The sequence below is a fragment of the Desmodus rotundus genome, chromosome 12 (genome assembly GCF_022682495.2).
Source record: "Desmodus rotundus isolate HL8 chromosome 12, HLdesRot8A.1, whole genome shotgun sequence".
Taxonomy (NCBI): Eukaryota; Metazoa; Chordata; class Mammalia; order Chiroptera; family Phyllostomidae; genus Desmodus; species Desmodus rotundus.
The window spans coordinates 42633962-42659825 of NC_071398.1; the positions used below are offsets into that span (position 1 = coordinate 42633962).

Genomic DNA, 25864 nt, shown 5'->3' on the forward strand with positions numbered 1-25864 from the left:
GCAGCCCCGGGCGCCGCGCGTCCTGCCCGGCCTGCGGCCCCAGCCCCTGCGCCGCTCGCCAGACCCGCGATCGTCTGTCAGACCGTGCCGCCTGGCCGCCCGGCCTAACCGCGTGTGTGTTTTGGTCTGGGCCGGCCTCCGGGTCGTCAGTCCCCACTGGTCGGGCCATGCCGAGTCGTCGCGTCGCCAGACAGTCCGCTACGCCGGAGCTGGCGGCCTTGGGTAAGCAGGGCCGGGGTTCAGGAGAGGAGTCTGGGACGGAATTGGTGATGCGAGGGTTCTGGGGGCTCCTAAAAGAGTCTAGGGATTTTGTGGGGAAGTGTGAGGGTTCGAGGGACACTGTATTAGAGGGAAGGAAGGAGGCAGAGGATGGTGACGGGGTCTAGCCCAAGGTAAGAGAGAGGCGTCCCACTACTGAGTGAGGAGGGGGCGGGGCCTGACCCTGAGGCAAAGAAGGGGGCGGGACTCGACTCCCAAAGGGGAGAGGCGGGGCCTAGCTCGGAGAAGGAAGAGCGAGACCCCGGTCCTGAGGACTGGGGGCGGGGCCATACTCGGAGACCGGGCGCGAAGGGGGCGGGGCCGGGGTCTTGAGAGGGTAGAAAGGAGGGGCCAGGCTCACAGAAGGGGTGGTGCCTGACCATGAGAGCGAGAAGGGGGCGGGGCCTAACTAAAGAAGGAAGCAGGGTCCTACTCAGTAAGGGGCGGGGCCTGGGGGAAAGCCGGAGACGAGGGCAGACTCCCATAGGGTGAAGAAAGGGGTCTGACCAGTGGAGAGAAGAGGGTGTCCTGTTTGGAAAGCGGGAGGGAGGGCCCTGACTCTGAGAAGAAAGAGTGGGTGGGGCTTGCCTCAGGGTCTGAGAGGGAGAAGGGGACAGGCTTGACACTAAAAAAATGGAGGGGTAGTATCTGACCCCGAGAGAAGGAGAAGAGCCGTGGTTTGGCTAACAGAGACTGAGAAGGATTCCTCTAGGCCCGACCGTAAGGGAGAGAGTGGGGCCACAGTATGATGAAAGCGTGGGTTGAATGACAGAAACTAAGGCGCCTATTCACGATTTTGGGGAGGAGGCAAGGCCAGACTGTGGGTGAGGGGTGAGGAAGGGGCGGGCCAGGAGAGGAAGAGGGTGGGGCTTGAGAAATTATGTGGGATCTCCATCACCTCCTGAGACTTGCCTTCCTCCCTGCAGGGTCCCCGGATCTCTCCTCGCTCTCTCTGGCCGTTTCCAGGACCACGGGTGAGCAGCCCTCCACAGTTCCTGCCCACAGGCACTTAGGACAGGGGAGGGGGGAATCCATTGGGCATGCCTCTGTCGGGGGGTTTCAGGGAGGTCCACCACAGCTTTCCTTGACGGTGTCCTTCCGTGCTCATCTAGATGGGGGCTCCATATGCCCCTACCTCCCAGGTGATTAGGAGTTGGACAGGTAAAACTTAAGTACCTAAGAGGAGTCCTCCATAGAGATTCACAGGGTAGTGCAGAGGGTAATAATCGCCATCTTGGGCTTTGTAACACCCACCCTTAACTGTGGGAATGCCTGCAAGTCACTTCCCCTCTCTGGGCCTCAGTGTTCCTCATCTGTAATATGGGCATAATATCAGCGCCTCCTCCTTTTAGGAGGGTGGACAGGATTCAGTGGGCTGATACAGGTAAACTTTCAAAGCCATGACTGACGCTCAGTAAGCATTAACTGTTAGTGGTGTAATAATACTAACATGATTATTATTATTATTAGATAGTCTATAACAGTGGTTCTTAAACCTTTCTATGCATCAGTGTCACCCCGAGACCTTGTTTAAATAGATTTTTGGGCCTCACCTCCAGAGTTTCTGATTCAGTAGGTGTGGGATGGCTCTATATTTTCAGCAAGTTCCCAAGAGATGCTGAGAACCACTAGCCTATAAGGTCCCTCAGTTTGTGCCATCAAAAATGCAGTGCTGCCCAAGGAAATGCAGAATCATGGCCAAATGAAACATCCGCTCTCTTACTAAAAGGGTGAGATTTGGAGGCCGGGAAGGGTCCTGACACCGTGGAAACTGTGGCCCCCAGTGGGCTGGGTCTGAGCCTCTCTCTGGAGGTAGAATCTTGGGATGGACCCCAGAAATGCTGGCCTGGCTGTGGGGGACGCTCTGCGGGTTCTCTAACAGATCTGTGGTTCGGGGTGGTGGTGATTGGTGGAAGATGGCATTGGGGACAGGTACTGCCCAAGCACTGGTTCTGGGCAGGAACAAGGCTGGGACTTTTCTGCCTGAGACCTAGATCTTTGGTTTCAAGTGAGAATGATTTCTGATGTCATCCATTCAATAAATATTTATTGAGTTTCTGTTCTGTATCTGGCCCTGTGCTGGGCATTGCTGGGGACTCAGCAGGGACTGAAACAGCCTTGGCTCTGCCCTCATGGGATCCCTGCCTAGATGTGGAGACAGACACGTAAATAATAAATGTGGGATTATAAAGCGTGATAAAGATTATGAAGAAGTCTTGGGGTCCATGCTATGTCGTAGCAGGCTGAGGATGGGAGAACCACTGAGATAGAGTTGGGGGGGGGGAGCATTTCCCTCATTTTGATGGGACGGACACATACCGTGGCCTGGGTGTACAGTGGGGCAGACATGTCCCTACTCTGTGCTCCTCAGAGTCTACAGATATGAATCCCTGTCCCATAAGGTCATGTCAGATCCTAACGAGTTCCATGTAAGTGATAACACAAAGGCACCAAACTGTAAGTGACTCCAGCTGGGTGCTCCCTGGTCCTGGGGGCTATCTTAGATACAGTGGTCAGGGAGGACCTGTCTAGAGGATGACATTTGGGTAGGGACTTGAAAGAAGAGGAGGAGGCCATGCAAAGAACTGGAGGAAGAACATTCTGGCCCGGAGCAGCCTGTGCAAAGGCCCTGAAGCAGGGAAGACACAGCTGGCTTCCTGACCTTCGGTTTGCTCAAGTGTGGCCGATCCTGGCTGCCCCTGGGTGGCAGCAGGTCTGTACGGGAGGTTGGGGGTATGGGGTGTTATTTTAGCTGAGCCCTGAATAAGGGGAGGGAGTTCCCAATATTTCCTGGCTGAAAAAGGATTTTAAATAACAATATTGTCTAAGCTTTGTGGAGAGCCTAAAATAGTCAGACTTTGCTAAGCAATTTCCCTGCGTGATCCTAAATCCTCACGCTAATGCCTGAGCTAGGAGCTCAGACCTCATTTTATAGAGAAGGAGGCTCAGAGAGGTTAAGTGACTTGCCCCAGCCCACACAGTCTGTGAGTGACAGCTGGGATGCAAGCCAACCTCTCTGTGACTCCTCACTGATTTTCAATATCCCCGTTTTATAGACATACCAACCGAGGCCTAGAGATGGCAAGGGGTTTACCCAGTCTGTAAAACAGTGGCTTCCAACACCTCGTTTAATAGCAGCCAGCATTGTATAGCGCCTACTAATGTGGCAGTTCTGAGTGCTTCCCATGTAGTACTGGCTCATTTAATTTTTACAACAGCCCAGTGAGGCAGGCATTATGATTGTGTCCATTTTATAGATGAGGGAACCAAGGCACAAACATTGAGTAAGGGGCTCAAGGCCACACAGCTAGCAAGTAGCAGAGCCAGAATTTGAACTGAGGCAGTCCACAGCTCTGGCCGTTATTGCCTGGGGCCTCAGTTTCCCTCCGTAGCTTAGGAGCTCCTGCGGGGCTCAGACAAAGTCTAAGACATCTTTGGGTCCCCAGGGCATCCAGCACAGATGCCTAAGGTTTTCCCAAGTTGAAGTGACTTGAGGTTATCCTGCCAGTGATCTGCCAGCATGTCCCTTCCTCTCTCCCTGCCTCACTGTCCGTCTGCTCGTCCCCATCTACCGAGCCAGGGTGTCTTCCCCAGCCTGCTGACTTCACAGACTGAATAAGATAAGGGGTGCAGGAATACTATTTTCCAAGGACCAAAGGTCTGCCTGCCAGGAGCCACGCCCTGAGAGAGTGGATGGGGAGGACAGGTCTGGCATCGGGGCTGGTCGGTGTCTGAGACCCGTGGTCTGGGCAGGCAATCCTGGATGGGGCATCTGGCCTGCCTCTCCGCTGTGTGCCTCCAGGCTCGCTTGCTCCCTCTGGGGTTCCCCCGGTCCTGTCTGTGGATTGAAGGGAGGCTGGTTTCGGTTTCCCCACTACCACTTCCAGGGCTGAGCTTTCCTGAGGAGGTGATAAGGATCCCCCAGCATGACTGTCACTCCCCCTCAGGAAGTGGGGGTGAATCCAGGACCACAGGTGGGCATTGCCAGGGGACTGGCCTACGATGATGCAGAGCAGGCTTCACTTCGTAGCCTGGAGGAGGAGAAACTGCCTCCTGGGAATCTTCAGACATGAGCCCGTGACCTCTGGGGGCCTAGATGGGCTATAGGGCAGGAACAGCCCAACATTTTGTTTAGAATATTGGGTGTCCATTTTTCGCCTGGTGATAAGATCCTTGGTTTTTCCTCGAATTCCCAACAACACTTTATAACCCCTGGCCTAAATGTTTTATTTTTAGGAGGCATTTGAGGGGGACCCTGACCCTGGGGCCCCAACATTGGGGGCTCAAGGGGAGGTAGCCCAGGAGGGGTAGACGGGGGTTGGGGTTTAGCAGCCCTGGGAGTTAGAGCCCAGGTTCCCAGCATGCGAGGAGGGGAGGGTACCAGGAGGGGATGAGGTTGGAGAATGTCTTAAAAATGAAAGTTTTGACCACTTAACTGGACCTCACCCTTCTCTTTCTTTTTCTCTTCCTTCCACAGATGAATTGGGTGAGTATCACAGGGCAAGTTTGGGGGAAGCTGAGGGGTCCAAGTGAGCACAGACAGGGAGCTTGGTCTTCCTTGTTGGGGTGTTGAGGGGAGGGTCACAGCATGGGGACCTGGCCCACAACCCAGGCATGTGCCCTGCCTGGGAATCGAACTGGCGACCCTTTGGCTCATAGGCCGGTGCTCCATCCACTGAGCCACCGAAGCCAGGGCTAGTGTCACTACTATTATTCATCCCTTCAGTGAATTGTACTGAGCCCCTGCCACGTGCCAGGCTGTTGTAGGCACTGGGTATTCATTCAGTCACGGACCTAAGTGCCCTTCGGGAGCTGACACTCCAGTGGGGGAGACAGTAGGAAAAGGAATAAATGAACAAGATAAAGTTAGACTGGGCTAAGGGCTGTGAAGGGGTTAAACAGGTAGAGGGAGAGGTGGTGGAGGAGGACGTCAGGAGGGCCTTTATGAAGAGGTGACATTTGAGCTGAGGATCAGGAGGACCTAGCGGGGGTTGAACAGGGTGGGGTGGGGGGAGCATGAAAGAGGCAGACGAGGGGAGCATGTACACCACCCTGAAGAGGGTCGGGCTTGACGGGTGCAAGCAACAGGAAAAAGACTGGATCAGGGTGAGAGGGGGTGGTGTGGGGGAGGGGGGGCAGGGCAGCAAGGGCCAGTCCACGCAAGGCTCTGTGCCAGCACCAGGGGCGTGAGATTTTGTTTTTGTTTTCTTCTGAGATGCATGGAGTTTGGAGAGGGCTTTATATGGAGAGGGTGTTGACTTTGATTCTGAGGGAGATGGAAACCACAGGAGGCTTCTGACAGACGGGGAACAGGTCTGACACAAGATCTCTCTGGCTGTGTGGGGGGGACAGACTGGGGGAACAGGAGGGGCGGTTCAGAATGGAGACACGGAGGGTGGACCGGGGTGGAGGCAGTGGGGTGGAGAGAATTGCGGTAGAAGCAGAAGTTCATGGGTGGGACTTGCTGATGTGGGATCATGAGCAGCTCATGCAGACACGCACCCCTCACAGCTTGAGCACTTGGTGGGAGGTGGTGGACGTGAGGACACGGGGGAAGGAGAAGCCAGGCTGCCCCGCCCCCCTTCGGGTTTCTGGCTTCAAGAATTAGGGAGTGCTGGGGGGGACTGTTGGCAAGGACAGCAGGTTCTTTTGTGTGTTTGGCGCTGAGGCCCCTGTATTCGGCCCGCAAGAAATATCTAGAAGAAATGAATGGATTGGAAAAGGAGGGAGAGAAACGAGTCTGGGAGGTCGTCAAACCTTTTCTTTTATAACTGGCATCACCCCGGTTTTTGCTTCTCCCGCAGAGATCATCGATGAGTACATCAAGGAGAACGGCTTCGGCCTGGAGGGGGCGCCGCCGGGTCCGGGCGAAGGGCTGACGCGCCTGGTGTCTCGGGGGGCGGCCTCCCTGAGCACTGTCACCTTGGGCCCCACCGCGCCCCCGGCCCCGCCGCCGCCCTGGGGCTGCCCCCTGGGCCGGCTTGGGCCCCCAGCCCCGGGCCCCGGGCCGCGGCCGCACCTGGTCATCACCGAGCAGCCCAAGCAGCGCGGCATGCGCTTCCGCTACGAGTGCGAGGGCCGCTCTGCCGGCAGCATCCTAGGGGAGAGCAGCACCGAGGCCAGCAAGACGCTGCCCGCCATCGAGGTGGGGCCCGGGGCGGTGGGGCTCGCTCTTCCCCGCCCCAAGATTCACACGCATGCATTGATGCATGCGTTCAATGGTGGTTATTATTGCTGTTGCTGTGGTTGGGGTCGGAAATCCTATCCCCCGGCCCCAAAGTTGAAAGGGCATTCAGAGAAAGAAAAGCCTTCTTCCCGGCAGTTTGGCAGTTTGAGCCAAATTGTCATTGCCTTAAAGGCAGGGTAGCCTCCTGGCTCACAAACGAGGCCTCAAGAATCAGAGTGCCTTGGTTCAAATCCCCGGTCGGTCATTTGCTAGCTGTGCGGCCTTGGGCAGGTTACTCAGTACCTCTGTGTCTCAGTTTCCTCCTCTACAAAATGGGAATAGTAATAACCAACCAGCTGGGGTTGTTGGGAGGAGTGAAGGACCTCCAGCTGGTAAGTGCGTGCTCAGCAGGGTTGAGCTGCCAGTGTTACCGGCATCGCCATTGCCCTTAGGCCGGCCTTTCCACTTCCAGGGATTTATGGTGTAGCTCTGGCCGCACTGGGCGCGCAGAGGGATGCACACGGTGATCCGCTGCCGCCTTGTTTGTATGAGAAGAATTGGAAACGTCCGCGTTCATCAGTAAGGGACTGGCAAACTAACATCTACGCGTCTACGCGTCTGCATTCTATGTGGACGTAAGGTGTATCTGCGCGTGCGCAGATAAATACAGCTACCTGCAATTAATCCATAGAAAATTTTAAATGAAGACTCCCTTAGGTGCTGATGCTGATATGGAAGGTATCTCCCAGATATATTAATAATCCCCCCCCAGTCTGAGGCACAGAACCCCGCATAGGGTATTATACTGTCTTTTGTGTTCAAAGAGGGAAAAATGAGATTTTTATATTTGTATTTGCAAATACGTGCCTACAGAAACTGGAAGGAAAAACACAAATTAGTAGAGGTAATTACTTTCGGGGTGGATGCTGAATGGATGAGGTGCCGGTAATGTTTTTTTAACTGTGTACGTATTTATTCTGTTTTAAATATTTGAATCATATGATGTAGTTCAAAATGATCAAAAATATAAAGGTAAATATAAATATAAATATAAATATAAATATTTTAACCTAACAGAATTTACCTTAAATTAAGTTCGAATGAACAGCAGTTGCCCTGAACCTGCGGGCTGGTTCTTCCCTTGAGGTAACCACTGTCAGCAGTGTTTCCCGTGTCCTTCCAGGAGTATTTGGGATTACACGGGTACATATGTACATGCATGTATGCCGTCTCCCACTTCCTACCTAGCAGGGAGCATACCATCCGCACAGCTGGTTCTGGACTTACCAGCTGGTTCAGTGTAGGAGACTTTGATTTTGCAATGGTGCGGAAGGGATCCACGTAATAAGTTGCGCAAGCTATTCCACACTGTATTATTAAATAGGCTTTGTGTTAGATGATTTTGCCCGGCTGCGGGCTAATGTATGTGTTCTGAGCACGTGGGAGATGGGCCAGGCGAAGCTATGATGCATGGTAGGTGAGGTGCATTAAGTGCGTTAGCGACCTTAATAACGATGTTTTCAACTTAAAACAGGATGTTTAGCGGGACGTGACCCCAGTGTAAGTGGAGGAGCAGCCATATACGTATGCTGTTCTGGACCTTGCTTTTTTTTTTTTTTTTAACTGAAGAATAGATCTTGGAGCTCGGCTCACATCAGCACGTGTGAAGCTGCGCTGTCCTCTTTCCCATGGTGTCCCGTTGTGTGGGTGTGTGGGGGTTTCTTGTGCAGCCTCCTATTGGTGGTTACTCAGGTCGTTTCCAGTCTCCCGCTATGTATTATAAGCAGGGCTGTGGAGCGGGACACGGTCCATCTGCTCTTTCCTTCATATGTGTCACTCAAATAACTTCTGGAAGTGGAATTGTGGTCAAAGGTATTTGATGGATATCGCCAAATCACTCTAGCAGGGGTCGTGTCCATGACTGTTTTTCCCAGTGGTGTCTGAGGCCTGGTTCCTTGCTCTTCCCCAGCATGGAGTCTTCATGTGCTTGTGGATCTTTGTCCTAGTGTTTATCAATCCTCAATTGTGTGCTAAGCGTTCCACGCACCCCAGGTCCCAGCCCCAGCTCTTCCCTGACCTCCCGTGTCCTTCCCAGTCACCAGCTCTCAGTCTTCTCCAAATCCTGCCACCCCCTCCCCTGGCAAGGCAGCCAGAGGACACCTGTCAAATTGCACATCTGCTCCTCTCCCCTGCTCAGAATCCTCCCTGGGCTCCTCAGTGCCCAAGCCCCTTCCTGGGCCTCCAAGACCTTTCATTTGCTGGCTCCTGCTGCCCATTCCCATCCATCCCCTCCTCACTTGCTACCTTCCAGCCACCAGGCCTTTGCACATGCTGTTCCTTCTATCTGGAGTACTTTCCTCCTGCAGCCCAGTCACCTCCTACTCACCCATGCCTACTCCAGGGACTCCTTTCCTGACAGCCCCCTACCCCCCAACAGGCCCAAGCTCCCTCAGGTGAGGTCTCCTGCCTCTCTGTCCTCTCTCTCTCCCTCAATGGGTTTTTTGCTTTTCTTTAAAGATTTTATTTACTTATTTTTAGAGAAAAGGAGGGAGAAAGAGAGGGAGAGAAACATCAATATGTGGTTGCCTCTTGTGAATTCCCAACTGGGGACCTGGCCTGCAAGCCAGGCATGTGCCCCGACTGGGAGTCGAACCTGAGACCCTTTGGTTCACAGGCCAGCACTCAGTCCACTGAGCCACACCAGCCAGGGTCATGGGTTTATTTGGGTGATTAGCAGAGCAACCCTGTCCTTCTCCACAAGTTGGGATTTTAGGGTCAGAAAGATGTGGGTTTGAGTCCTGGCTCTGCCACTACCAGCTGCGTGATTGGGACAAACCCAGCACTTCTCTCAGCCTCGGTTTCCTCATCAGTAAAACGGGGACGAAGCTCCTGCGCACTGGACGCTCCGAGGGCACCGGGAGATGGCCCAGCACTGGCGTACTGCCCCCTTTCCACAGCTTTTCCTTGATTTTTGTTGTTCCTTGATTTTGCTTCGAGCATTGTGGCCAAAAGTGGCCTGCAGTCAGCCAGTCTTTGTAGTTAGAAGAATGACTTCCTTTGACATGTATATTCCCAGTCACTGGGTTTTCAGGAAGAGGGTATGTGTGGAGCACTGAGGGTCCCTCATAGCCCCTTATTGATCTTTAAGCATTTTATCTGTTTTTCTAATTTGATAGGGGATTTTTTCAACTGTATGTCTCAACTTGCATTTTTTTTTTTTTAATTTTCAAGAGATTTTATTTATTTATTTTTAGAGACGGGGAAGAGAGGGAGAAAGAGGGAGAGGAACATGGATGTGCAAGAGAAACATCAATTGCTTGCCTCTCATACACACCCCAACCCGGGGCAAACCCACAACACAGCCATGTGCCCTGACTGGGAATCGAACTGGAGACTTTGTGCTTTGTGCGGCAACGCACAGCCAACTGAGCCACACCAGCCCAGGCCCAACTTGTTCTCTTAAAAATTTTTAAACCTACTTAAAATAGGCAAGAATAGCACGATGAACCCCACCCGTCTGCCTTTTGCCACGCGTGTTTTACGTCTCTCTCCCTTAATGTCGACGTTCATGGAGGAGGGAGATTTGAAAGTGAGTTGGAGATATGACAGACAGTACTTCACCCCATGCCTTCTGGCGTGTGTCTCTCAGAAGCAAGGATGTTTTCTTACAAGCAGGACCTATAGGGTCACAACAGCGTTAGCACACTCGAGAAACTTACTTTCATACAAAGATGTCGTCTAATAATAAGTCCACGTTCTAACTGTCCCTAGACATTCCTTGTAGCTCTTGCTCTGTCCTTTGCTTCTTTCGTAACCAGTCCAGGGCCACGCGCAGCATGTACCAGGTCTTACTATGTCTGTGTGTCGCCCGCCCCCCAAATCCATGTGTGTCTTTTTTTTTTTTAAGATTTTATTTAGTTTTATTTTTAGAGAGAGGGAAAGGGAAGGAGAAAGAGAGGGAGAGAGAAATATCAATGTGTGGTTGCTTCTCGCACACCCCCTACTGGAGACCCGGCCTGCAACCCAGGCATGTGCCCTGACTGGGAATCGAACTAACAACCTTTTGGTTCGCAGCCTGCGCTCAATCCACTGAGCTACACCAGCCAGGCCATGTGTGTCTTTCAGCTCAGTCTGTCTGCGTGTTTTGGGACATGATCTGTTTGTGGAGGACAGGACAGGTGTTTTGTTCAATGCCCCGCATTCCGGGACTGTGGTCTGTTTCCCGATTACATCAGGTTATTCGTTTTGGCGGGAACCCCCAGCGGCGAGGCTGTGGCTTTCTCCATGTGCCCTGTCAAAGGGCACGGGATGGCAGTTTGTCCCACTGTTATCGGTGATGCTGAGTCAGAGCCTGTGGTAAGGTGAGGTGTCAGTCTGTTTGGGTTGGGCCGCCATAACAAAGTACCACAGACCCAGGGGCCTGAACAACAGAGATGTATTTCTCACCATTCTGGAAGCTGCAAGTTCAAGATTGAGTTGTCAGCAGGGTTGGTTTCTTTGGATGGCTTTGCTTGCAGACAGCTGCCTTCTCACTGTGTCCTCACATGGCCTTTCCTTGTCACACTTGTCTGGTGTCTCTGTCCGGTTGGCCTCTTTTTTTTTTTCTAGGTTTATTCTATTTTGTAAAAGATTTTATTTATTTATATTTAGAGAGAGGGGAGGGGAGAGAGAGAGAGACATCCATGTGTGGTTGCCTCTCACATGCCCCCTACCGGGGACCTGGCCTGCAACTCAGACATGTGCCCTGACTGGGAATCGAACCTGCGACCCTTTGGTTCACAGGCCCGCGTTCAGTCCACTGAGCCACACCAGCTGGGCCAGATGGCCTCTTCTTATAAGAAGACCAGGCAGATTGGATCAGGGCCTACCCTAACGGCCTCTTTAACTGACTCACTTCTTGAAAGGCTCTCCCTCCCAATATGGTCACATTCTGAGGGCCTGGGGGCTAGGGACTTACATATGAATTTGCAGGGACAGAATTCAGCTCTTTTCAGGTGGTGACTGCCAGGTCCCTCCTTTGTAAAGGTACAGCTTTCCCTTTGTAATGATACATTTATCTGTGGGGTGACACTTATACGCTGTGTTTTCCCCAGCTTTTTTTCTGAGTGAGAGAGGAAGTGGGGGTGGCGAGAGAGAAACATTGATCAGTTACCTCTCGCACATGCCCCAAATGAGGATCAAACCCACAACCTAGTTATGTGCCCTGGCTGGGAGTCGAACCCTCAGCCTTTTGGTGTACCGGACATTACCCCAACCAACCCCCCAGCTTTTTAATTCTAAATCTTTCCAGGTGACTGTTTTGCTTCAGTGGTGGTTTTGACTTAAGAGAGTTAGAACAGTAAATGCCCAACAATGGGGCATGACCTGTTCCAGGGGTTTTTTATCCCCTAGACCTCAGAAGAGGAAACTGAGGCTCAGAGAGGGTAAGTTCCTTGCTCAGCGGCACCCAGCAAGTTCACTCTAGTGATTACTGACATTTACTAAGTGCGCCTGCATGCCAGGTGCTTAGTGGTACCCATCTTACAGCTGAGGCCAGAGAGGCTTCTCCTGCAGACGGCCAGTGGTAGGTATAATGTGCATAGAGAAGCACATTTTACCTCAGTGTGTAAATGCTCGGGCACAGCGCCAGGGAAACATAATGAAGGTGGCAGTTGCTTTTGACCTCATGAATGTAGTGGCTACGAACGCAGCCTGGTGGACTTAGTGATGTAAAATTCAGGGTGTTTTAATATTATGGGGAAAATATTATATATGTAAAGCAGTGCTAGGCTCTGATCATTTTCAACAGGTTTTCCACTGACATGGAAAACCTGCTGGCAGGTTCAGAAGTCTTGCAGGACTAGCATGGGACTGTCCCTGGTTTCTAGGCTGTGTAGCATCTCTGACCCTGTCTACTGCCGCTGATGGTGCCCATCAGTGTCAACCAAAATCACCCCATACCCCAAGTGTTCGCTAGAGGGCAGTATTACCCCACTGAACCTCACTGCTTTATTGTATTTTACAGGCTCCAGCTTTAGATGTGAGGAGCAGGCTTAGCTTAGAGGGTCTTTAAAAAAAAAAAAAAAATCCTTACTGGAGGATAGGTTTACCGTTTTTAGAAGGGGAGGACAGGGGTTGGGGGGGAGAGGGAGAGAAGAAACATCAATGTGAGATCAGTCAGTTGCATGTGCCCTGACCAGCAATGGACCCAGTAACTTTTGGTGTAGAGGACAATGCTCCAACCAAGTAACTCCCCTCCCCCCCCCCCCCAGGGCCCAGGGTCTTTGATGCCAGCAGGGCCCCAGCAGGCAACCTAAGAAAGCTTTGTGGATCTGGGCCCCTGGTTTAAAGGGGCTGGGTTTTGGTGTTTTTTAAAAGATTTTATTTATTTACTTTTAGGGAGAAGGGAAGGAAAGGAGGAAAGGAGGGAGAGAAACATCAATGTGTTGTTGCCTCTTGCGCGTCCCTCCACGGGGGACTGGCCCGCAACCCAGGCATGTGCCTGCCTGGGAATCGAACCAGCAACCCTTTGGTTCGCAGGCCAGCTCTCAATCCACTGAGCCACACCAGCCTAAAGGGGTTGGTTTTTATCTATGGTCACTTGTGGCTGCTGAGCAGAAATTTGGCCCGTTTGCCATAACTTCCTTTTTAAAAAAGAGAATCTGGGAATCTAGAATAATGTGATATCTCACACTTTTTCAATGTAAACTCCAAATTTTTTCCAACTTTTTACTTAAAATTTTTTGAAAATCTTTCGAGTTTTTAAAAGTTTTGTTGAGGTATAATTGATATACAAAAGGTTGCACGGATTTAACAGAGATGTTTGAATGAGTTTTGATGAAAAGTTGTAATCTGCAGAAAAATTAAGAGAATAGTACGGTGAACCCCTGTGACCCTTCACCTACATCTACCAGCTGACATTTTGCTGCATTGGCTGCACCCACAGCTCTCTCTCCACACAGACAAACGCACATTGAAAGAATCAGGTGTCCGTGAGTTGTAGATACCACGATACGTCACTTCCAGGTACTCCAGCCTTCGAAGTGCATCTTCTAAGAATGGGCTCCTACCCGGCTACAATACTGTTACTTCCTCTAGAAAACTAACAGTTCCTAATAGAACCTCATATTGGGTCCAGACTGAAGTTTCTCAGTTGTCTCCAAAATGTGTTTCATGGTTGTTTTTTCCCCTCAATCCAGGACCCAATCAAGGGTCATATTCGGTGGTCATGTCTTTTTAGTGTCTCTCCTTTTGAAAAAATTGAGTTATAAGTTATATTTTATCTTGAAAAATAGTTTAATACAATTTTTAAACTTAATTTTGATTATTAAATTAAAACTAATTTAATAGAGTAACCTCGAATATGTTAAATTTATATTAACTTTACAAATGAAGTTATATTTTATCTTAATATCTATGTTAAGTTCGACTCTGAAGTATAGAGGTTGATAAATTCTTACAAACATGTACCCTGTGGAGCTACCAGCCAGATCAAAATACATTTGCTTTCCTTCAATCCCCCAAATGACACCCATCTTCGTATCTGCTTTCACGACACTGACATGTTTTAAGCTGGTGATGCACAGTTTGGGTTTGCGGGGTGTTTCCTCACCATTGGATTCAGGGATCCAATTCATTGGATTCTGGAGGGGCTGTCACAGCGGTGATGTGATGTCCTTTCTGGCCACCAGGGGGAGCTGGAGTCATTTGGGGCCAGTACCAGTGATGCTGACCCAGATCACCTGGCTAAGGTGGGGTCCACCAGGTCCCTCCACTGTAAGGGAGCCTTTCTCCTCTGTGACAGGATGTTATCTGTGACTTGGAGCCCTTGTGTGCTTCCAATTGTTAAAAGTCTGAGTGGCCAAAGGGAGCACATCTGTGGGCAGCTACTATGTTAGGAAGCCCCCGGGCCACCAGCTGGAAGTCTCAGGTTTAGAATCGCAGAGCAGCTTAAGCAAACAGCTTTCCATCATCCTGGGGGGAGAGGGGCAGGGAGCTACCCAGGAAGGCCCCAGGGAGTTTGGATGGGTGCAGGTATCTACGTGGGACCCCCACCCCAAAGAGCACCTGTCTTCCTGCAGCTCCGGGACTGTGGAGGGCTGCGGGAGGTGGAGGTGACCGCGTGCCTGGTGTGGAAGGACTGGCCTCACCGAGTGCACCCCCACAGCCTCGTGGGGAAAGACTGCACCGACGGCGTCTGCAGGGTGCGGCTCCGGCCTCACGTCAGCCCCCGGCACAGGTACCCACCCCTGACCCCTGACCCCTGACTTTTGGTCGTGGAGATTCTGAGGGTCTCGCAGGGACACCTTAGGGCAAGGGGCAGCTTAGCCAGACTCTCGCTATTGCATTTCCGAGATGGGGAAACTGAGGCCTGGTGGCGGCAGAGGGTCTTCCCTAGGCCTGGAGCCCTGCCCCTCACATTTGCAGACGTTACATTTACCCCGTATTGTAGAGGAGGAAACTGAGGCTCTGAGCGGCGCAGGGGCAAGGAGAGCCAATGGCCGAGCTGGGATCTGACCCCAGACCTGACCTAACTGCAAGGCCCGTTCTTTCTCTCTTTGTAATTTATATGTTTCCACTCTAAATAATTAAAAGGTTTAGAAAGGGTGTGCAGTGAAAAATAACTTTCCTTCCTTCTTGTTCTTCCAGATACCAGTGCCCTATCCTGTAGGCAATTAAAAAGTATGCTATGTGTGGAAATGTTTTTCCTCTCCTTATAAATAGTAGCAGACACTGGCACCTCATTTGTGTGTCTCGGGACATCTGGAGATCATTTCTATCAGGACATTTAGAGCTGCTCTATCCCTTTTATTGGCTGCATAGTATTCCAGCGTGTGGGTGTGCACAGTGACTTGAACGGGTCCTCTATTAATGTGCACCTACGCTGGTCTCAATCCCTTGTGGTTCTTCTCGAGGACAAGTTTTTTTTTTTTAAGATTTTATTTGTTTATTTTTTAGAGAGAGGAGAAGGGAGGGAGAAAGAGAGGGAGAGAAACATCAATGTGTGGTTGCCTCTTGTGCTCCGCCTACTGGGGACCTGGCCTGCAACCCAGGCGTGTGCCCTGACTGGGAATCGAACCTGTGATCCTTTGGTTCATAGGCCAGCACTCAATCCACTGAGCCACACCAGCCAGGGCTTGAGGACAAATTCTAAGTGTGTACATGTGTACTTTCAGTGAACTCTACTTTTAGTGAGAGCAGGGATTTTTGTCTCTTTTGTTCCCTGCTATGTCCGCCGGCACCCAGCACATGCCTGGCACACAGCAGGTGCTCAGGAAACATGTGCGATGAATGAATACTTCCAGACTGGCCTCTAATGTGTAATTAACTGCCGGAGCACTTTACAGCCCCAGCAGCCGTGGGCGACAGTGCCTGATTCTCTACAACCTCACCTGCGGAGGGTATTAGCAAAGGTTTTGATCTTTGCTGTTTGGATGAGTTTTTAAGAATTGGCATCGCATTGGTGTTTAATTATCAGTGTCCTTATAAATGAGGTTGGCCAGTGTTGTGTGGTAAAGATAAGGGGCGCTCCCAGGTTCTCTCAAGAGAACCTTGACACCCCTGGAGGGTTTGAATCCCAGATCGCCACCCCAAGGCTGGGACCCCTGGACCCGGGCACCTCAGCCGCTGAGACTGTGAGCCCCAAGGCAGGGAGCAATTTTTGGATCCCTCCTGGGAGTTAGGGCTACACCTGCCTCCTCGGACAACTTCCCTTCCCCCCACGCAGCTTCAACAACCTGGGCATCCAGTGTGTGAGGAAGAAGGAGATTGAGGCTGCCATCGAGCGGAAAATCCAGCTGGGCATTGACCCCTACAATGGTGAGACCAAACCCCAAACCCCCCCGTCTGCTCCCATCCCCTCGCCTTCCCTGGGCCCCACCACCTCCTCCAGTCCTTCTTTGTCCCCCGGTCCCACCCTCAGCCTTCCACCTCTCTCCCACAGCCGGGTCCCTGAAGAACCATCAGGAGGTGGACATGAACGTGGTGAGGATCTGCTTCCAGGCCTCCTACAGGGACCAGCAGGGACAGATGCGCCAGATGGACCCTGTGCTCTCTGAGCCCGTCTATGACAAGAGTGAGTCCAGCGTGCTGTGTCCATAGCACTGTCCTGGGCCACAGGTGCCAAAAAGCCCCACGTGCAAAGACACGAACCAACAGGGAGTTCTTTATTTTTAAATTAAAAAAAATATATTTTAAAAGATGTTATTTATTTATTTAGAGAGAGGGGAAGGTAGGAAGAAAGGGAGGGAAACATCAGTGAGAGAGAGAAACAATGGCCAGTTGTCTCTCACATGTGCCCCATGCCCCAACCAGGGACCAGACCTGCCCCAGGCATGTGCCCTGATGGGGATCAAACCAACAACCTTTTGCTTTGTGGTATGACACCCTACTAACTGAGCCATGCTGGCTAGGGCGGTTTTTTATTTTTATATGTCTCAGTTAATGAAGTCTGTTCCTGTGGATTCAGCTGCTTGACAGTATAGGAGCACTGGTTCAGTAGCTCTGTGAGTCTCTTTGCTTTTCCCTCATGGTCATGAACTGGCTGCCACAGCTCCAGATACCACATTTGTATTCCAGGCATGAGGCAGTGTCACCCTGCATGGTAAGCAAGCTGTACACTGCCCAATTCTGGAGTCAGCATTTACTGTGTAGCCTTTGGAAACAAGACCTCTTAGTATTGTAGAATGTACAACCTGTACAACTGTACTACACTATCCTAGGGAAGAGGCAGCATGAGGAATAATATTTGCCTCTTTGATAGAGAAAATAATATATTCCCCAGAATCCCCCTGGTAGACTTTGCTTATGTCCCATTGGCCAGACTTGGTCCCATGGTTGCAATGGAGTCTGGGAAAGGAAGTATTTAGGTTTTCATCTTCTACAGAGGGGTGGAGTCATGGAAGAGGAGATTGGGAATGGCTGGTAGGTTTTAGTCAACCTACAGAGACTGCCACAGGAATCAGAATGGGGAAGGATATTAATTCAATCAGGTGTTTATGGATGCAAATGATAGAACCCCACCCAACTCAGACTGGTCAAAGGAGGGAGAAAAAAAAGATTTTGTAGCAGGCTGACAGCTCTGGTGGGGAGCGGGGTGGTGGAGTAATTGAGCAAAAAGGAAAAAGGACTCATGGACATGAACAACAGTGTGGTGATGAGGGTGGGGGTGAGTGGAGGTGGAAGAGGGTATAATGGGGACAAATGGTAATGGAGAACATATAATAAAAAAGGAAAAAGAAAAAAATAAACAAATGGGACTATATCAAACTAAAAAGTTGTTGCACAGCAAAGACCATCAACAATAACAAAAAAGAAAATGTTTTACTAACTAAAACCTGGAAGTAGCGCAGTGCTTCAGGTCTGGTTGCATCCAGGTCCTCAGAGGTGTCGTTACAGGTCTGTCTTTCCTCTCTCTGCTGTGTCTCCTCCACGTCAGAGTCGTGCTTGGCAGTGCCCTCCCATGGGGGTGAGAGGACTGTGTGCAGCTCTAGGTTTACGTCATACCTGCTTCACACCTCTCCCCCACTCCCTGAGATAGCTACTCTTACCCAGTAATCTTGCTCAGAATCTCAGGGCTGTCTCTTACTGGCCTGGTGTGGGTCATATGCTCCTCTCTGACCGATCAGCTGTGGCCAGAAGGAGGCGATTTTCGATTGGCCGGGTCTGGTGCACATGCTCACTGCTGAGCCAGAGGTGGGCTCAGCCTTACCCAATCCCCCTGACTGAGATGCAGGGGCGGTCCCTCCAGGGGAAACTGGGGGGCTGTTAACAGAAGGGCCAGGACTAGGAGAGAGGCAAAACAACAGGTGTCCGCTGCAGATTGCAGGCCATTAACCCTCACCTAAGAATTGTCTCTGACGCCTGACCCCTGCCAACTCTCCCTGAGGTCTGAGGGTCTCCCTCTTGGCCAGACGCTCACCGGACCTCAGCATGGACGACTTAATTGTTGATTAATCTCCTCTTGTCTGAGCAGCTTCTTTTACCATCTGGACCGTGGGTTCTGGGAGGGTCAGGTGCCCTGGCTTCTCTATTTCCCATCTCTCCACAGCCCAGGGTGGGCACCTACAGGGTACCCGCTAAGGGTTTGATGACTGAATCCATGTTTTTTCTTATATACCTCTTCTTCATGCTCCTTCCCAGAGTCCACAAACACGTCTGAGCTGCGGATCTGCCGAATCAACAAGGAGAGCGGGCCGTGCACGGGTGGAGAGGAGCTCTACTTGTTGTGCGACAAGGTGCAGAAAGGTGAGGGGCCTGGGGCAGCCAGCAGGCGGAGGGGGTTCTGGCAGCTTGCTGGGGTGGCCAGGCAGCCCAGGAGAGTGACAGGGCGAGGAGGAGATGGCTAGCCACGCAGCGGGGCGGAAGGATCCAGGACTCTGGTTTTGGAGTCAGACGCAGCGGATTGGTTCATTCACTCGCTGAGTCACTCACTCACACACAGAGACGGAGGGCCGTCCGTGCTGGCCCCTGCTAAGTGCCAGGCAGGCCTCCCCACCACGAGCTCACTGTCTAGGAGACTCTGGTACAAAAATCGTGGAGTCAATTCTTTGGATATATACCCAGGAATGGAAGGTTCTTATGAAATTATTTTTAAAATTTTTTTATTTATTGAGTTTAGAGAGAGGAAGTGAGAGAGACAAACATCTATTTGCTATTCCACTTATTTATGCATTCATTGGGTGATTGGTTGTTAGAAAAAAAAATTTTTAAAGATTTTATTTATTTATTTTTAGAGAGGGGAAGGGAGGGAGAAAGAGGGCGAGAGAAACATCAATGTGTGGTTGCCTCTCACGCTCCCCCTACTGGGGGCCTGGCCTGCAATCCAGGCATATGCCCTGATTGGGAATGGAACCGGTGAGCCTTTGGTTCCCAGCGTTCAATCCACTGAGCCACACCAGCCAGGGCAGTTCTTAGGAAATTTTGAATGAATGAGCAGATGGTTATTAGGTGGCTCCTGTGTGCTGGCCCCTGTGCTGGGCAGTGCTGGGACACGGCGGTGGCAGAGAAAGGTCCCCACTGGGCCCTCACAGGGCACTCAGCTCAGTGGGAGGTAGGGAAAGACACACAAATTACTGACATGGCTAATGCTGAGAAAGAAGAAGATGAAGTGCTGAGATTGAATGACAGGAAGACCAGACATGGTCTAGGCATCTGGGAAGGCTTCCCAGAGGAGGTGACATTTGAGCTGAAATCTAAGGAAAGCCATGGAGATTGTTAGCGGCCTGGAAGTTGGGACCAGGGCTTGAGTAACCATTCCAGGTATGGGTGAGTAACCAGAGGCAGGTACACCAGTCCTGCTGCTTCATTTACTCACTGGCCAATCTCAGACAGGTGCCTTCCCCACCTGAGCCTCATTTCCTCATAACATGAGTCACTGGTAGGATGACATGGGATCCCAGCTACCCAAGAAGTGCACTACAGAGAATTAGCCTTTACTGAGGGTTGTCTGAGAGCCAGCCTGCAGTTAGTACTTTGCGTAATACTAACAGGAACACTCAAACTTAACATAGATGGAGCACCTATTATATACTAAGCTCTTGTCTAAGCCTCTTACCTGGAGTGATTTGTTTAATCCCCTTAGAACCGTGAGAAGGACATTCTGTGATTTTCCCTTTGTTAAGGTAGAAGCTAGGCCTAGAGATAGGAGATAACCTCCCCAAGCCCTAGCAGAGCTGGTGGTGAAGCACTCTGGCTTGCCTGGATTTCCAGCTGGGCTCCCCCACTTGCTTGCTGTGTGACCTTGGATAAGTGATTTTACCTCTCTGTGCCTTTGCTTCGTCCTCTATGTAATGGAGCTCCTAAAGGTACCTTCTTCATAGGGTTTTTGTGACTTAGAGGCAATCTGTGTGTGCCCAACACAAATAGGGCCTCAGGAAGTGGTGTCCGTGTGATGAGAGGCAATGCAATAAGACAAGAAAAAGAATAGCAGTCAGAGTAGCACCCAAATCCTGACTGTTCCCTACTGGATGTGTGACCTCAGATAAGTCTCTTAACCCCTCCAAGCCTCAGTTTCCCCACTTTTAAAGTGAGCGTGTAGAAAAGAGTTACCATAGCATATTTGAGAGTATTGTCCTTTGGAAGGCCTGCCTCCAAGGTTGGTCCTGCGGGGGATTCTGGGAAGTTATATTCTGAGAGGATCCCCCCAATTCCTTGAGTGATAAGAGTGGCTCACTGTGCCTACGCCGTTTGTATGAGCAACGTGGTTTGGGTGGACCACCTTCTTTCCTTCTGGGAGTCTGGCGCTTTGGTCCATGTCAGACAGACGGTGCTTAGGTGACCAGCCTCCAGTAAAAACCCTGGACCCTGGCCCTGGCTGGTGTGGCTCAGTGGATTGAGCACCGGCCTGCAAACCAAGAGGTCGCTGGTTCGATTCCCAGTCAGGGCACATGCCTGGGTTGCGGGCCAGGTCCCCAGTAGGGGCGCATGGGAGGCAACTGCACATTGACGTTTCTCTCCCTCTTGTTCTTCCCTTCCTCCCTCTCTAAAAATAAATAAATAAAATCTTAAAAACAAACAAAAAATCCTGGACTCTGAGTCTCTAAGGAGCTCCCTGATAGACCGCATTTCTTGTGTGTGGTCACATTTTGTTACTGGGGGCAACTGGCGTGTCCTGTGTGACTCCACTGGGAGAGGCCTCTGGGAAGCTTGCGCCTGGTTTCCCCTGGACTCTGCTGCAGCCACCTTCTGTGCGTGAGGCTGCTTGGTATCTTTTTGCCATAATAAGTCCTAGCAGTGCGTACAGGCTAATACGCTGAATCCTGCGAGTCCCCCTCATGAATCACGGAATCCGACATGGGGAATATTAATCCTACCTGCCCTTCGGGTTGTTAAAAGCATTAAATGAGATGATATGTATATGAGAAAATTCATAGTGACTGACACACAGTAGCTGTTGGACAGAAGGTTAGCTACCACAATAGCGAGTTTTATTCTTAGGGATATTAATACTGATCTTGGGGGAGACTGAGTGAGTTGGGGGCCCAGTGGGCCAGTGTCCTTGCTCAGCTGACGTCCCTGGTTTCCCACAGAGGACATAGCAGTGGTGTTCAGCAGCGCCTCCTGGGAAGGCCGGGCTGACTTCTCCCAGGCTGACGTGCACCGCCAGATCGCCATTGTGTTTAAGACACCGCCCTACGAGGACCTGGAGATCGTGGAGCCCGTGACAGTCAATGTCTTCCTGCAGCGGCTCACTGATGGGGTCTGCAGCGAGCCACTGCCCTTCACATACCTGCCTCGAGACCAAGGTAACCACAGCAACCCAGGGTGACCCTCGACCCCGGAGACCAGGTCTTTGGTCTTGCTTCAGGCTACTCAGAGGGGCAAGGGGAAGAGGCAGTAGTAGAATGTAGGCTCAGAGCTGCCTACATGGGGTTCGAATCCTGGCTCTGCCACTTACGGGCTGTGTGACCTTGGCCTCTCAGAGTCTCACTCTGCCCCTGTGCAAAATGGAAATATGAATAGTACCCACCTCATGGGTACTGTTGGGAGGATTAAATCATTCCTCTCCTCACCACGGCTGCTCAGGTCTGGCCCTGGGCTGGGTAGTGTTGAGGACACACGGGTGACCAAATAGCCCCAGTGCTACCCTCATGAGGCTCAGTCCAAGGGAGGGCAGACCCATTCCTGTACAGTGACAACGAGAGTGGACAGGACCGGGATGGAATTGCTTGGGGGGGCTCAACTTGCACAAAAGGCACACCTGACTCAGACTTAGGGGTCAAGGAAGGCTTCCTGGACGTGGGGACAGCTGAGCTGAGGATGGGAGGATGACTAAGTTGTTCTCCAGGGAAGGGGTGGGAGTTGAGGGAGAGTGTTTTAAGTGGCCAGAACAGCAAACAGCAAGTGCAAAGGCCCCGAGGCAGGATGATGGTGCCTGGGGTGTTCCGGGAACAACAAAGACCAGCGTGCCTAGAAGAGTACTTGGGTTTTATTCTGAATAAGATGTGGACATCTATTTGCATTGGTTGGCCAAGAACTAGAAGAGCTCAACCGCTTCCTAAGTGGTCTCTAAAATTAATTCTTCATTGTCTTCATTGATGGATTATTCTATAAATCCCTGGTATCTCCTGAATAGACAGCTACGGCGTGGACAAGAAACGGAAACGGGGGATGCCTGATGTCCTTGGGGAGCTAAATAGCTCTGGTATGTCCCCTTTGCCCCTTCCTGCACCCATCACCAGGTCCCTGGGAGGGGATGACTGACTGCACTGTCCCGCCCTGCCCCAGGCTGGGGAGGAGGGGCTGTTGGGATGCAGGGATCCTCATCTGTGCCTTTCCTCAGACCCCCATGGCATCGAAAGCAAGCGGCGGAGGAAAAAACCGGCCTTCCTGGACCACTTCCTGCCCAGCCACGGCTCAGGTGGGTCCTGGCTCTGTGCCAGCCCCTGCCCCCTGGGGTGGGCTCAGGGTGAGCTGCAGCCCTGCTTTTCTGGCCTCTTCTGGGCCCCCAACAGCTCCCACAAGGCCAGTGCCACGCCTCTTAGCCCACAACATAAAGTGGGAAGAATAGCCATTTTGGACACAGGCCGGAGGCTCTGATCTCCGTTGGATCATCTACTTTCTGTGTGATTTTCACCAAGTCGCTCCACCTCTCAGAGCCTCAGAGGCGCACCTGAAAAGTTCACCACATACCTACCTCATTTTATTTTTTATTTTTTATTTGTGTTGATTACAGAGAGGAGAGAGGAAGGGAGGGAGAAAGAGAGGGAGGGAAACATTGATGCAAGAGAGAAACATCGATTGGTTGCCTCTTGCATGTGCCCCAGCTGGGGACCAACCCTGCAATACAGGCATGTGCCCTGACTGGAAATGGAACCCGTGAACTTCCAGTTTGTGGGATGATGTCCAGCCAACTGAGCCACACCAGCCAGGGCTCATTGGCCTTTTAAAATTTAACGTACTTATTTTACAGACACTGTATAACAGGCACCTAGGTGCTTTGTGTGTCTTTTCTCATTTGATCTGCAGTCACCCTGTAAAGTGGGTGCTGTTATTTCCTCCACCCCCGGCCAGCTCCTGTTTTACTGGGGGGAAACGTGAAGCTCAGAGAGGCAAAGTCTCTTGTCTGAGGTCACACAGCGGGTCTGTGGTGGAGCAGGGAGTCGCATCTGGGCATCTGCATAGATTAGTGACGGCAGGTGCCAAACAGGTAGCAGGGAGTGCATGGGTACGTGGGGGTGGTTGTCAGAGCCAGCCAACCTCAGATTCAGAGCCCGCCTCCACCCCAACCACCCTCTGGCCTCTTCTCCCCCTGCCTTCATCTCAACTCACATGCCAGCTTCCAGTTCCCAAGAACTCCCGCCCTGTCTGGTTACCATCAGAGACCTCCCACCTGCTGGCTACTAGTTCTGAGAACACCATCCCCAACACCCCGCTGCACCCGGGCACCCGGCTCCCAGCCAGCTGCCAACCACACGGCCAGCCCGGCTGCTCCAGCCAGTCCCACCCTGGAGAGCGCAAGCACTGCCTGTTGTCCCCACCCACCCGCTGCATCTTGGCCCCAGCAACCACCAATCCTAGCGCATTTCATCAATCTTCAATCCCCAACCCCCAAAGGCCCTGCTCATCAGCCACATGCCAAGCATCTACTTCCTCCATCACCCCGTTTCCCAAAGCTCCCCTTTCTCATTCTAGGAGCATAGCCACCATGGCACTATAGCCTAATGATTGGATGTATGGCCCCTGGAATCAGACTGAGTTTGAATTCTGAGGCTACAATTTAGCCACTGTGTAATCTGTTTGGGCCTCAGTTTACTCATCTGTCAGATAGAAACCCTACCTCTCCAGGTCCTTTCCAGAATGTCTTCAGGTCACATCACCCAGTTCTTTAGCACAGGGGCTGTGCCCGTATGTTAGGAGCTTGTCAGAAATCAGGGACGCCACCTGCATTTGTTATGATCTTGTTTAACTGTATTCACAGCACAACCCAAAATAACAGGGGTTTCAAAAAGACATAACTGTATTCGTTCTCTTACATAAACACAGCCCAGGGGTAGTCCAGAAGTAGGGGGTGCAGGGGTGGTTTGGTGGCTGCGTGATCACCAGAGTCCCAAGCCTTTTTCATCTTGCAGTTTCCTTCTCACGTTCCAAATGCCTGCTGCAGCTCCAGCCATCAGGCCCACATGCTAGCCAGAACTTAGTCACATACCCAATCAGCTGCAAGGGAGGCTGGGAAATAGAGTCCCAGCAGCCCTGTGTCTCTTTCTGAGATAAGCATAATGAGCCTTTGCTGGTAACATTTGTCTTGTCTCAAAAACAGAGGCTCTCTTATAATGACACTTGTCATTTTACCTTTTCAATTTGGGGACTGATGACTTCTCACTTGGGTCTTCCATGGTATGGATATTTAACTTTTTGGGTTGTTTTTATATTTGGTGGGGTGCTGTTGAGCCTCTTCTCCTTCCTCATGCTTGGGGAAAATGTCCCCAGCACTGCAGGAGTATTGCTTCAACCCTGGTTCTCCTTGGGATTAAAGGAGGCCACACTGATGATGCATTCAGCATAGGACTGGCTGTTTGAGTTAGAACCTGGCCAGAAGTTGAACTAAAGCCCACCATGCTTCCTTCTCCTTCTTTCCATCCCGGCAGGTCCGTTCCTCCCACCATCGGCCCTGCTGCCGGACGCAGACTTCTTCCCCAGCACCGTGTCCCTCCCTGGCCTGGAGCCCCCTGGCGGGCCAGACCTCCTGGATGAAGGCTTTTCCTATGAAACCACAACCCCCACGCTCTTCACCATGCTGGACATGCTGCCCCCGGCACCACCACTTGCCAGCGCTGTCACAGGCAACGGGGTGGCAGGGGCCACGGTCGGGGAGCCACCTGGCCCCGAGCCGCTGACACTGGACTCATACCAGGCTCCAGTCCCCGTGGACGGGGGCACTGCCAGCCTTGTGGGCAGCAACATGTTCCCCAACCAGTACCGTGAGGCGGGCTTTGGGGGTGGCCTCCTGTCCCCTGGGCCTGAGGCCACGTAGCCCCCTGGGTGCGGCAGGAGAGGCACTGGGTGGGGAGGGGGGTGGAAGGGGCTCTGAGAACCCAACCAGGGTGGTCAGTACCCCCATCTCTTTGGGCCACCCTTGCTCAGGTCTCCTGACCTCCTCATCCTTCTGGTCGGACATCTTCAGCGCTGGCAAGAAGCTCTGCAGCACCGATTTCCCCTGAGGCCATTTTGCAAACGAGAAAACTGAGTCCAGAGAGGAAAAGGGACTTCGCTCCCGAGCACTCAGTCCCCATAATTGGGGATGCCTTCTCCCGGATGATTCTGAAGAGTGTATATATGGGAGGGGGTGCAGATCCCAGCCATCCTTCCCCATGAACATAGTGGGTAGGATGTTTCATCCTTCCCAATAAAAATGACTTTTGAGCCTTAGGAGTCTCGTCTCTTTCTAGCACAGAGTCCGCAGGCTCCCCTCCGCTCCACCTCTCCCGGCCCTCCCCTTAGGCCCCACCCCTCACCGTAGCG

The 25864-nt window shown here is 51.8% G+C and overlaps 1 protein-coding gene across 1 annotated transcript; it reads left to right on the top strand.

Moving 5' to 3' along the window:
* Positions 1 to 25771, top strand: RELB (RELB proto-oncogene, NF-kB subunit). Its single transcript, XM_053914857.2, has 11 exons — positions 1 to 222; positions 1185 to 1232; positions 6063 to 6403; positions 14485 to 14642; positions 16131 to 16222; positions 16347 to 16478; positions 18545 to 18649; positions 21433 to 21648; positions 22479 to 22547; positions 22686 to 22763; positions 24991 to 25771. The coding sequence occupies exons 1-11, from the start codon at positions 168 to 170 to the stop codon at positions 25374 to 25376; spliced, it is 1680 nt and encodes a 559-aa protein (XP_053770832.1). The 5' UTR covers positions 1 to 167; the 3' UTR covers positions 25377 to 25771.
* The last annotated feature ends 93 nt before the right edge of the window (positions 25772 to 25864 follow it).

Excerpts from the sequence above, each read along its gene's own strand:
- RELB (XM_053914857.2), top strand. The coding sequence starts at position 168 with ATGCCGAGTCGTCGCGTCGCCAGACAGTCCGCTACGCCGGAGCTGGCG. Across the intron at positions 16,479-18,544 it reads TGAGCCCGTCTATGACAAGA|AGTCCACAAACACGTCTGAG; the intron begins GTGAGTCCAGCG and ends GCTCCTTCCCAG. Across the intron at positions 18,650-21,432 it reads GTGCGACAAGGTGCAGAAAG|AGGACATAGCAGTGGTGTTC; the intron begins GTGAGGGGCCTG and ends GGTTTCCCACAG.